The sequence below is a fragment of the Zootermopsis nevadensis genome, unplaced genomic scaffold, assembly GCF_977971745.1.
Source record: "Zootermopsis nevadensis isolate Lab colony 2312 unplaced genomic scaffold, Znev_1.0 Znev_ptg000012l, whole genome shotgun sequence".
NCBI lineage: Eukaryota > Metazoa > Arthropoda > Insecta > Blattodea > Termopsidae > Zootermopsis > Zootermopsis nevadensis.
Window position 1 is genome coordinate 12,400,040 of NW_028259144.1, and position 13,245 is coordinate 12,413,284.

General features: G+C 40.3%; 1 protein-coding gene across 14 annotated transcripts in view; it reads right to left on the reverse strand.

Annotated features, from left to right (window-relative positions):
* The window catches only part of Tm1 (tropomyosin 1), a 76,307-nt gene that overhangs the window by 55,005 nt on the left and 8,057 nt on the right, over window positions 1–13,245 (reverse strand). For all 14 annotated transcript variants that reach the window (XM_087347931.1, XM_087347937.1, XM_087347927.1 and 11 more), the window contains exons 2-3: window positions 4,272–4,416; window positions 2,775–2,900 (exon numbers count right to left, since the gene is read on the reverse strand). In XM_087347931.1, coding sequence (XP_087204057.1) covers window positions 2,775–2,900; window positions 4,272–4,385 — 240 coding nt within the window. In that variant the 5' untranslated portion in view covers window positions 4,386–4,416. The remainder of the gene's footprint in view (window positions 1–2,774; window positions 2,901–4,271; window positions 4,417–13,245) is intronic.

Here is a 13,245-nt window from a genome sequence, read left to right on the forward strand (position 1 = left end):
TGTGAAAAAAAACATTTTTAGCTATGGCTGCAACTAAATCTAAGTACTGTAACCGCATTGAACCTCAAAGTGGCATTTTCTGTACAGGCGATTCAACCATTCACCTAGTTTCAAACACGCGGGCCCATCCTTCCCACCGTGTTAAGAACTCTTAGTTTTACGCTCTCTAAGCAGCAAGATTTCCTTGGAAATCCATAAGGAAAAACTGTGGTCAAATAAATGATAAATAAATACATGTAACATTTTACTCATACAAAAAAATGCCCTCTGTATCTCCGTCTACGATGATTAATGTAAAACAATGTATGATGCGCGAAATATTTTTTTTGAATTTCAAAGGTGGCGCCAGAAAAAAGTTTGGGTGTAAATGGAATTGACTATTGTTGCAGTACTCAACCAAACACCAAACAACTCCGAGAAACAGAACCCTCCTTGAGTAGATAATAGTAGCTTAGGTGGAAAAAAAGTTTTCCGGCTTTTATGCAAGCAAAAGTTCATGACGGCCTTCACAACAACTGGCCACTTGACCCTACAGTCCCCGGGCGAATGTAGTCCACACTATATTTTTAAGATCCCCTTTAAAATAATTATCAGTGATTTCAGACATGAAAGGCCTACATATCACATCTGATGGATTTAAGTCAAAATCCTGTAAATGCAGGATAGGGGGTGGGGTCAAAATAGATCAAAGGTCCACAATTTCTTCTGTGAAACAAATATTTTTGTTGGTGTAGTTTAATTGAGAAGGAGCGTTGAGTATCCTTGAGAAATGAAAGATGTTTGTGAGGAAGAATTAATGTGCTCTGCTGTCGGTAACTCAGCGGAGGAATACATGCGCAGTGTACCAGTCAGCTGTATCCATTCTATTTTCTCCACCAAACTTGATTCCTGCATGACACTGACACTTAGAACGGACTGGACGGCCGGAGTTCGATCCCTGACTGAGGCAGAGGGCTTTTTACCTCTAGCCTCTGCGTCCAGATCGGCTCTGGGGCCCACCCAGACTCATGTCCAATGGGTACCGGGATCCTTTCCCGGGGGCAAAACGCGACGGGGCGTGACGCTGATCACTTGTCCCTACCTAGTGCCGGGGTTGAGAATGAGTAGCAGCTACAGTGTAAGACTGTAATCTTGAGACTTGCGGGTTGAGGAAGTGGGGTGAAGGAGGAAAGATGGCGTCTGCCTTCAACGCTTCGGACTTCCTGCATTCCTTGCAAGTCTCAAGATTGCAGTTCTCTCTCCCCCCAAAGCGCCTATATGGCTTATAAAGGGGCAGCTTTACGTTCACAGTCAGGCCGGCTGCGTTTTTTAAAATCCAACAACACAGTTGTATCAAACATGTAGACCTAATAATTTTCTATTTAGAAACATCGCCATTCGCCTCCATACGAACCTGGAGACAAGACTGACATGATAGATTATAAAGTTTAGTATGTCGTTTGTATGCACCTTAAGCCTGTCCGTCTTGTCATCACGGCATGACGCGTCAACTGGTTGCGGGGGGAGGGAAAGGCTTCCAGGTTTACAGAATTGCTGTGAATATACTGAATAACTAGTCACAGACAGTCCTTCATGTTGAGGGTTAGGAGGAGGTTAACAACGAAATCTTATACAGGAATAATATTAAAATTAATCTTAATGAACGAGGGTGGGAGGAAGTGGAATGGATGGGGGAGGGGGGGCTTTACCAAAAATGTGTAGACCATGGAAACTTTTCACTGTAAATGACAAGCGCATCTTCTTTAAAAAATTTCTTTCACTTTATCTTTCTTTGTTTTTCCAGTTAAATTCTTTCACTGTTTTAATGTAACATTGGCTTATCATTCGATATGGAATTACAGTTTGCGATAAGGTAACAACAGAAAAGAATGCGTGGTATTTCAGATTCTTAAGGCGAGTAGTTGGCTGTCTTCTGCGATGACAACACGGCGCAAAATTCCGACAGCCATTTCTTAGGTAAAAGCGATTCGAAGACTTAGTTCTTCATATAAACCGTTCGACTCCAGGAGAGATCTGCTGGAGTGTGATAACCATTCAAAAATTCTGTATGCATTCTTTTTCTTCTCGTCATAGCTTCGTGCCCATCCCATCATAGGCTTATTCACTACACTGTCGAATCTTACGTTACGCAGACTATCAGCCTGGTTTTTCAACGAATATTTCAAATGTTATCTGCAACTCAGTTCATGTATTATTATTATAAGAAATCTAATATGGGCCTACCTCAGTCAATGTGATGTCTGGCTGCGGGCTGGATAACCGGGGTTCAATCCCCGAGAGAGGAAAAGAGTTAATCTTCTAGCCTTTGCGTCCAGACCGGCTCTGTAGCTCACCCCGCATCCTATCCACAGGGGCTGTGGCGATGACCACTCACTCCATCTACATATTGCCGATGTGAAGAAGCGTGGGGCATTGCGGGGCAGTTTTACTGTACGAGCAAGTTATCTTGGCCGGCCAAAGAAGGGCGAGCGGGAAGGAGGGTCTGAACGAGTGATGGCTTCTGTACGACTGCGACGTGTGGAGACACACTTCGGCAATGGCCGACAGTACAAGCAGGTTCAACAAAGCAAATCATACCAAGGAGAAGGAAATCATTCATAATAACGGTATGTTCCACGGATGTTTTCTTAACAGTCAGTAAAACGCTTGTTCGAGCGACAGATTTCGTTGCATCTAGAAAGGCGACTCTCAAGATAACTTGCGCGTACAGTATTTTACTTCACCGTCGACAGAGGGAGTAAGATGAGAGAGAGAATGGTATTGTGGCGACTTACGTTCTGCAGGGCTTTGTCCTTCTCGTCCAACTTTGCGTTCACCTGCATCAGCTGCTCCATGGTCTGATCTAGATCATTCTCAATCTGTTGGATCTTCTTTTGCAGAGAACGAGCCTCTTCCTCAGCCTAAACAGAGATCCACAGATATTTGATTTCTAGGAACATGAAAATTGTATTGTCATGGTGATTAAGTCGAGGAGAATGAGATTGGCGCGCATGGATGGGGCAAGAGGTGTGCAGCGGGTAATGGTCGGGAAGCCAGAGGGGAAGAGACCGCTGGGGAGACCTAGACGTAGATGGGAGAATAATCTCAGGCGGGATCTATGGGCGATAGGAGTTGAAGGAGACTGGATTTTGTTGGCCCATGACAGGGTCCGGTGGAGGGCTTTGGTTAATTCGGTGATGAACCTTCGGGTTCGGTAAGCAATCTAGTTAGTTAGTTAGTTTCCACATACATTTGAAGAACAAATTTAACTTACACACTCCCCACCCGCCACCGAAAGAGAAAGGTAAGGTACGTGTGATTGACGTGTGAACTTTAAAAGTTATTGTTCTAAATCTAATGTTAATAAACAGAAGTATTTGCCTTTTTTCACTCCAGAATACGCATGGTTTATTTTCTCAACGAAACGTAACCATCCGAAAGTTAAAATCAAAGAGGACTGTTGATTTGGAGATGGGATCCGGTTCCATGCCTTTGTTCTGAAGCACTGGCATTCCTGCCTGGGTTCTGTGCCAATGAACAAAGCAAAGGGTTGTAGATACTACAGAAAGGTGTTGGTTAAATAACCACGCCTCGTAGCTCAGACTTATTTCATACGTTGCGGCAGATTTTCTCTACTACAATTATATGAACTTCTGCAGGTGAGCAGTAGTTGTTTTATCACCCTTAAGTGCGCGAGTTTAATTTATCAATCTGTTCATAAAATCACACACAAATTCAGTTTTGAATGGCGTATTCAAAACACTGTTGTCACCAGAAGTGGGCTCAGTACTGAGTCGATTTTTTCAAGAGAGTGAGACGGGAAATATAAAACACTGCGATGTCTCAGTATCTCACTCTAAAGGCACTTCCTAAATTAAAATAAAATGTAAAAATATCTTGTCTTGTGGAGGAAAGTTATCGCAGGCAGTCAAAGCAGGAGAATGGATTTATGTTTAATAAAGGGTACAAATTATGATGCTCTTCAATGTTTAGTTTTCCCATCGACCTGTGACTCCCTTCCTCTTGGGTCCAAAACATTCTCGTCAGTACCCTGTTCTCAAACACCCTCAGTCTATGTAGCTCTTCCCTCAATGCGATTGAACAAGGTTCACGCCCACTGAACCAAGTCCAAACACACAGTTCAACACGAAATTTCTTTTCAGAGTTTCTGATCTTCTTCCCAAGTTACCAACAATATTGAGTGCTCTAAATATTGGACCCCTGATCAAAATTTGGAGACTGTGGTTGAATCTCGCAGGTAAAACTATTGGATCTCACTTGGGTTAAGTTACCTTTTCGGCCCGCAGATTGGCATCGCGGGCCTGCTGCTCGCAGAGAAGGGCGCGGTCCATCGCATTGTCCTTCTCCAGCTTCATCGCCTGCATCTTCTTCTTGATCGCGTCCATGGTGGTGGAGTTCTTGGGTCTTGCCTAACGTCTGTAACACAAAATAGTGAAGCACAATGCTTAGAACAGAGGTCGCTTTTTTGTGAGACACAAGGAAAGGACTAGAATTATATGATTCTTCCAACAGTGGTTCTCATTGGGGGTCACAGTGGTCGCGCGGGCCTTGTGCCGCTTGGTCGCTGGGACGGTGGGTTCGAATCCCACTCAAGCCATGGAAGTTTTTCATCGTTTTTCTGTGTTGTGCTGTCCTGTGTACAAGTAGAGGCCTTGCGACGGGCCGATCCCTCGTCCAAGGAGTCCTACCGAATGTCCATAGATCAAAGCCAACGAAAAGTTGGGACCCGCAGTGCTCAGGCACTTGAAGAACGGGTCGATCCCAGTATCCCAGTGGTTCTCATTATTCGACTTTGTTATTTCTAATAAAGAACTGTCTCCGTGGTCCGATCCAAACTGGAAACCATCTTGAAATCACGCGGGTATATTAAAAAGGCTTAGGAACAGTCGAAAGAAAATAAGAGAAGTTGAAAAGTGTATCGAAATCTGAAGTTAAAAAATCGCCCAGCTTTATGGAACCACAAGGAAAAACACCCGGAGAATTTCTTGATCAGTTGAGCAACTACTTATGAAAAACGACTTGCTCCATGGACTCAATTTAGTTTAAAGACTGGAACGGTTTATTCCGTGCCAAAATACACACACGCGTTCTTTGTAAATTATAAATTGTTAATAAAAGATTACACCAGTTACCTCATTTAATGTCAAACAACTTTAGTTTCTTATGTTGAAATCGTGTTCTCAAAGTCTTATTTAAGTCATATAAATTAATAACAAAGCGTCATAAAGCGTGCCAGCAATTCGGAAGCGTTCTTGGACTCGTACGCGGGGTGGGGGAGGGTCACAGGACCTCAAGTCGAAATACATTTTCTTTCATACAGCTACCATGTTATTATTTTACGTAAGACAAAGAATTACAGAAACTACAGTTTTGTGTCTTGCGAAAATCTATAAGCATGCATAAATCTGTAAACGTAATACAAGTGGCGCTAGTGACGACCCAATTTTACAAGTTCGTTCATCCACAATGTTGATATCACCAATTGTAGGAAATTACTCTTCTTGGACAGAAACCAATGACATAACCTCCATACCAAATTTCATCCAGTGGTTCTCGAGTTGAATCATACCGACAGACACCCATAACCGGTCGTATATGAGTTCATATCATGCACATCGTGTGAAGAACACGTCATAATAAAAACACTATTGTTTTCACCAACTCTCGGAAATCGCTATTTATAGTTACAGGTTCAGTGAACCTTGTGGAGAAAACGCGTTTTCGACGTAGATCTATTCCGTTTTAAGGAACCATCAGCAGCAATGAAATGTAGTTAACTAAGAGTGTCATTTGACGGGTCTATTAGTCAAGCAAGAATAACTTGAGCCTTCCGAGTTGCATCGACTGAGGCACGCCATTTTTGAAAGAACGAAAGCAGATGTAATTTCCGCTCAATTCCCGTCACTTCCGTCGATTCAAAGTCTTCACAGAAGAAGCGCTTCAACACTTTCCTCTCTTTAAGATGAGATGAGATGACGTCAATGGTGAGGAATGCAAAGTGAATCCCAAGAATGTCACTAGTTCTAGATATCTAGGAACGCAGCTAAGCTCGCCCAAAGTTCAATTCCGTGAATTTGGTGCAGAACAGATACACATCTCTTTCGCTAAGGTTCATCATACTTCATCGTTCCACACTGGATAGTTACCTTACTTAGACAACTTTAGTTTCAAACTATACAAATCACGTGGTCTAAATTAGTAATGATACTCTACAAGGCTTTTTGGCTCTGTGGTATCATAATGGACTCGTACACACTAGGTGATAGAATCGATTCCTGGTGGTCAATTATTTTCTTTCATGTAGCTGTCACGTTATTTTAAATTTTACGAAGAATTATTTTACCAACGTTTTACATTTTCCGATAATTTGTAACCATACATCACCGGAAGGCCCTACTGCAATTGGCGCCAATAACGACCCCACTTTACAAGTTTGTTGGCCCGTCATGTTGGCATTAACGATTGTACAAAACACCAAAGTACGATTTTAGGGTAGCCACGAATGGCATAACGTCCATGCGAAATTTCATCCAAATCCGGTTCTCGAGTTGAATCATGCGGACGGACAGACATGACCGGCCCTACACGCGTTTATTTCATGCACATCGTGCAAAGAACAATTAGTAACAAAATACAGTTTTCTATGTGTACTGTTTACAAACCGACCAGTTAAGCAATTTTTACAGTTCTTATGACATAAGACATCAAAATTTATAATAAGTTAAAAATAATCTAATACTGTTATCAAGACCTTTGTCTGTATTCTTATTTTTATTTGGATTACTATATGCCTCAAAATAAAAAAATAATTAAAAGCCTGTGATGATTACAGTACTACAAATTAATCTATAGTTCTGTTCATGTTAAAACTTGACTTAATAATTCACGGATAAAACACTTCATTAAGACATCAGAACAAGTATAATATTTGAATAAAAATTTTGATGGATATTATCCATCGTCTAGAAAAATAATAAAATATAAAACGACGTTTCGGAGATTGGGCTCTATCTCCGTCTTCAGGTACCTACTCAGTTGGGTCCAATAGATAGAGCTACTTGTAAGAACGAGGAAATAGGATGGAAAAGCTAAAATGGACGATAAGGAAATAGTTGGACGCGGACTACGCTAATAGACTCAGGGCGTTTCTATTGGCGGGTTTTGGTGTTGAACACAAAGTTCTACTGCTAGAAAGTTTGATAATGCCCTTTATTTTCATAGTTTAGCAATAATTAAATTTTATGCCCGTGTTTTGAAATAAAATAACAGGCGATGTCGCATTTCCAACCAATCTACCAAAGCTTTTCAGAAATTGCCAACATTTTTATTAGTCGTGACGACACATGTAACGCGAACTTCATTTTCGCTAGAGAAGGATATAAATTACAGCGTGTTCCGGGAAATACACAGAGAGCAGTGTGATCTTATAAGCCTACTTTACCCACAAGAAAATAAAGTAGATTAACACGGAGAATGTATTTAACATCTGACATTTTCACAACACTGTGCCTTGGATGGAGCCAACAGATTTTCTCTAAAGGTCGTTCAAAATCAAATACGTGTCCTCTTTATAGGGGCAATGCCCTTTGCTGAGCGATACAGCCATCCAAAGGTAATTTAGTATCACACGGCGTAGTTTTAACGATCCACCCTATTATTCAGAATCATGGAATTGTACAGTCATGCCATAAATCATTTTAATGATAATAAAACTTTAATGTCGCGTGTGACAACCACTTCGAAAGAAATTATCGCAAAACGCAGAAGAATGTCCTCACAGTAGAAGTATGTTGTACGTATTTAAACAACACAGTTTTCAGATCACGTAACCGCGACTTCTTTCTACCTTACATAACCATTTTAGTTGAAAAGTGTCGTTAAATAAACATAGAGCCAACCCCGAACTCTAGATATTACTACGCGAGGTATTCTGCGGACCTAGAATTTAATTTAATTTCACTCGTGCTGTTGTAAATGTTTCATAGTTGTAGTTACTAAAACGTGCTGAACAATGTCGATTTTCTTATATCGGTGTAACTGGTTTGTTCTTGGTTTATTTTGCGATTCATTTAAAAACTGCGTCCAAATGATAAGACGATTTGTAAATAATTACTTAAAAATCATGGCGTAATTTAAGAAGCTATCTCGTAATTTGGCTCAAGGGGCAGCTAAAAACTACGAAATACTCCAATCAGACTGAACAAAATTTGAACATAAGACCTCAGGAATATGAAGCCGTTCAGTGAAAGTTTATATTGGTACATATAAATGTGTTTTTCTTCTTTAATGCATACAACGATCAATGATCAAAGCTGTTTTATCGCCGGGTAACCAAGCGAAATTTAATATATCAAAACGACATCGTTGGTATTTATAAATGTCATGGTGATGGCAAAGAAAAGATGTGTTGTCACTGCCTTTCGACTTTGGAAATAATGTTTGTTTCTTGAAGCGTACTAACTTCACATTAAAAAGTTCCAATTTTCTTCTGTTTACACTAATGGTGCTCTGTACTGAAAATGAATGTGGAGGATTAATCGGACGGTTTCAAGAATCAAGTCTCAAGTGAGGGCAAAGTTGTTCCTCTGCTTAATTAAGTACCACTTGTTGAAGACGAACAGTGAGTGGAATTCACTCCACACCAACCTCGGACCGAGATTGACGGGGAGTGGTCATCTTTACGTGCCTGTCGCTTTATCCGCATTGAGATTTCCTAGTACCCATCAGACAAGCCGGGCCACAGAACTGGTTTGGAAGGGGCAGCTAAGAGATAAAGAACCCCCTTTTGTCCAAGCCGTGGCCTAGCCACTACACGTACTTTTCAACGCCGGCTCAAGCATTAAGCGAAAGTACATTGAAGATGTGTGATGTAAGAAACAAATGTTTCATTGAAGATTTCTGTCTTCTGGGTTGTTGCGCTATGCCAGTTGGGTGGGCATATTCATCGCCCTGATGACGGAGGCAGTATGACCTCTGAAACGTTGGTAAACATCGACCAGACTACACAGCGCAACAACCCAGAAGACAGAAATCTTCATACTCACCGCTGTGAAAACCTCAAATCTTACAAATGTTTCATTATTTGAGCACAATTTAATTTTTAAAATACGGAGCGAAAAACAAGTGCTTTGGTAGCTAATTAATTGGTAATAACAAGCCAAATCTCTTGTGGTTATAGGCGCGACTGCCTCGTTCTGTGCCGGGGCACGGACTCTCCTGTTGGAGAGCTGTCGTAGTATTCCTCATTTTCTGCAGGCGAATGCCTCCAAATAAACTATGACCACGTCTCACCACATCCAGACCTTTTGTATCGTCTTCTTCCATGCTAAATAACCAATGCATCTGACACAGTGCTGTTTTCTTTAACCTTGATATGAATTGATCCAGTGACAATGTAGCTACAAGGCAGAAATTTTGCCGCGAAATAATTACAGTGGTAAGGTGAAAACAGGTCTGTAGCATTGCGTCTTCTGTGCAAGAAGTAGCAGACTTTATAATGACTTGTTGAAACAAAAAGACCCATTTTCTGATATCATGAGTAGATTCAGTTCTATGGTATGCAACCTGTGAGAGTGGCTCAGACGCATTCCATCTACCTTCCGACATTCGATAACACCCAAGGCCACAGCACTACCTAACATCCGTCTCACACTGAGTACGCAACACAGAATTTCCAACAGTTCCAAAACACAGTGCAACAATACTGCGACTTTTGGTGCATTTCCCTTTTTTTGCAAGAGAAGCTAAGTTCTGATATTGGTATGTGTGTGTGTGTGACAATCGATAAATATTCAATTATCGATACGGCAATTTTTGTTGGTTGGTTAATGACAATCTACTGCATTGGTTTTCACAATCGAATGAGAGTGTGATTTGACAAGGAAGGTGATGGAAGTGGAAAGAAATTGCCGTAGTTTAACATTTCATTCACATGAAAATCAGGTAAAACTTAATAGTATTTCAAGAAACATCTGGAATATTACACAAAACTAGATCTCCTTAAAATTTAAAATGTCCATTGAAACATTTTCGGTAGGTAAATATAACAGAAATAATTTTCGACTGTGCAAAATTGTTTGCTTACAGTGCGACGAGCAAGATTTTTATCTGCAAACATTATTTACCAAAAGCAATAAGGTATGTGTGAAACAGCAAAGAATGCATCTTTAAAATATGTGCACTGTACTTATTTGCATTGTTTATTCACTAGTTTAGAAGCAACTGTCTTACATTTGATAGCAAGTGTAAGTTCGCTAAAACATTATCTGTTTGCTTCAAGGACTGTCAGCTCTCTGCACGTTTCTGAAGCGGACGTGACACACGAACATCTGGTTGAGGTTATGTCTGGATGTGCTCCTTTGGCAAAACAACGCTGCTTTCAAAGCAGAAAATCTCACATCACTGCAAATCGCGCCTCGTAATGGCGCGGTGTAATGTCATCAAATAGTCATTATGGCAATAGTTCCGAAAACAAACGCCCGGACTTAAACTACAAATACGGTTTTTTATAAACGTAAAGAAGTCAATATTATTTTAAGTTGTGCAATGACTTTTATTACAATTTAAAAATTGTCGTTCAAGGCTGTTCAGAAATTAGACTACACCCTCTTCCTCATTATCGATTTTGACCCATCTCTAGTGACAACACAGCTGCAAGTGTGGGTTGAAACACAGTAGGAACAAATAAGTATGCAGTACACATATCTCCCAAACGCGGGAGAATGCATGTCTACTGTTCCAGACCAAATCTGAGAATTTAATCGTCGTTCTGCCTATCAAGAAAGTTTCCGCCTTTCATGGAGCCGACAGTTCATTGTCGTTTTCACAAGAGCAAGTTGAATCCTGTAAGACTGTTATCTTATTATCGTTCCACTCAGGTTCAGGTCTTCCAAGTGGTATCTTCCCTTCAGGTTTTCTGATCAAAAGCCCCTAAGCAACTCTCCCAACCGTGCTACACACCCCGCCCATCTCATTCTCCGTCATTCTATCACCCTAATGCGATGTTTAGTGAAGGCAACAAATTTATGTTGGTTGGTGAACATTTACTGTAAAGGCACTTTAAGCCTTTTGGGATAATGTTTATGAATATATAATCATCCTTCTGTGGTTATCCATTGGGCCGTTCACAAGTCGCGAAATATTATTAATATTACATGAATCAGCAGTTTCACGTTCCATAGGCTTGCATTGCTACATGATATAGATGTTGTTAAGAAACAAATTTCAAGTAAGAAATTTGTTTCAAAATAAGTGATTTACTGTACTTATTTTACGCAACAGTAGAGACAAATGTATCCACCATTGCCAGCAGAAAGATATGAGGAATCTACGAACATTAACTGTTCTTGAGAGGCTAATAGTCTGTCAATACGCCGATAAATTACTTGCATTTTAAGGGAACCGTAGATTCATTTCCGTGTTTATAACAGACCGCTGCGTGGCCAGATGAATCCAGTCCACACCCTCCCTCCCTCCCAACACCCTTAATCCGCTTACAATTATTCTCCCACCTAGGTCTTACGAGGTCTAGCTAATTCAGTGTCTACATTTTGTACACTAACGTCTGTATGTGTGACGCTTGGGTAATTATCTGAAATATTTCTCTGCAGTCACTGTGTGCATGTGTGCGCGTGTGTACATATAGACTACAGACCTTAAAATTATTTTCTATCGCATTATTTTCATCAGGCAGTTTAGTGACATCACACCAATGTCTGATCCGGCCATACCACACTGACAGTAAACTCCAGATACACTTCGAGTTGTTTTGTAAGGATCTCCGATACGGAGAAGGTATATGGTGAACTGGAATACTGAGTAATGGTTAGTCCATATTAGGTGCGTGGCTTAACGCTAACCATATCGTGCGCTACCAGAGGCTCTTCAGAATTCTCTAGAAAGATCTGAGTGAAATATTGTCTGTTTAGACAAATTCAAATCAACTTCAAAAGAAATATAAATTCCACTCATAATAAAAGGAATTATCAATCGGTCTAGTGAATAAATATATCGACGTGCACAATTAATGGAGCCTTGTGATGGACCGAACCTCCATTCTATGAGTGGCAGCTGAAAGAGATGAAGGGAAATGAATGCAAATGTTCTTATCGCAAAAAACAGCCTGACTTGAAATTCTGCTTTTTGCATGCGTTATATTTCGGTTTGATATTTAAATTTCGTTAGAGTCACTTTGATTTGTCAAACAACTATAAACATAACATAGTCCATTCTCCATGTCATTCATAAATCGCAGGAATGGTTTTGATTATCTGTACCTAAAATTTTGCGAGTGGAAAAGTGCACTCCAAATTCTTTGCAATTTTACTCGTAAATTTACCACGGATTTAGACATTTGTGCACATCTGCTGTTGACAGAAAGAACCGACAGCAAAGATACTAAGCTAACTATCTATCTAACTAACTAGATGACTTAGGAAATCCGAAAGTTCATCACCGAATTAACCAAAGCCCTCGACCAGTCCTTGTCATTTGCCAACTAAATCCAGTCTCCTTCAACTCCTATCTCCCATAGATCCCGCCTGACATTATCCTCCCATCTACGTCTAGGTCACCCCAGCGGTCTCTTCCCCTCAGGCTTCCCGACCAATACCCGGTGCACACCTCTTGTTCCATCCATGTGCGCTACATGCCCCGTCCATCTCATTCTTGGCAATTTAATCACCCTGGCAATATTGGGAATACAAAGATACAGCAAAGATGCTTGGCTAAAAAGCAAAAAACCGCTAGACTAAATAGCAAAAATGTTAAATAGAACACAGTTAGAACTATTGCTGACAAAGATAATCAACATCAGAAGTGAGACACAATGGCGAAAAATGGTCGAGAAGTCAGGTCGGCGTATTGCAGTATTATTAAATCCCCCAATAATAGCATCACAATGCCAAAGTATAAATTATTATTATTATTGCCCTGTTGTGTTACACAGTAAAATATTTATTCTGTATTCCTCCACTTTTAGTGGTCTGGCGGAAAATACTACTAACCAGACCGGAACATTCGCTACTGATAAGACACAACGTACGGATAAAATTATTTTCTCTTGTATTGCAATAAATATGCATCGGGTCACAAAATATTTCAAATAAAATTTATAAATCTTAAGCAGGATTCAAACCAAAGCAATCATATTTATAGTTTGTTAAAGTATCAGTAAATTAAATGATAATTAAATACCACATTTTCTACAATTTTCATAAACTCAGAATTTCTTCTTGATTTCGACAA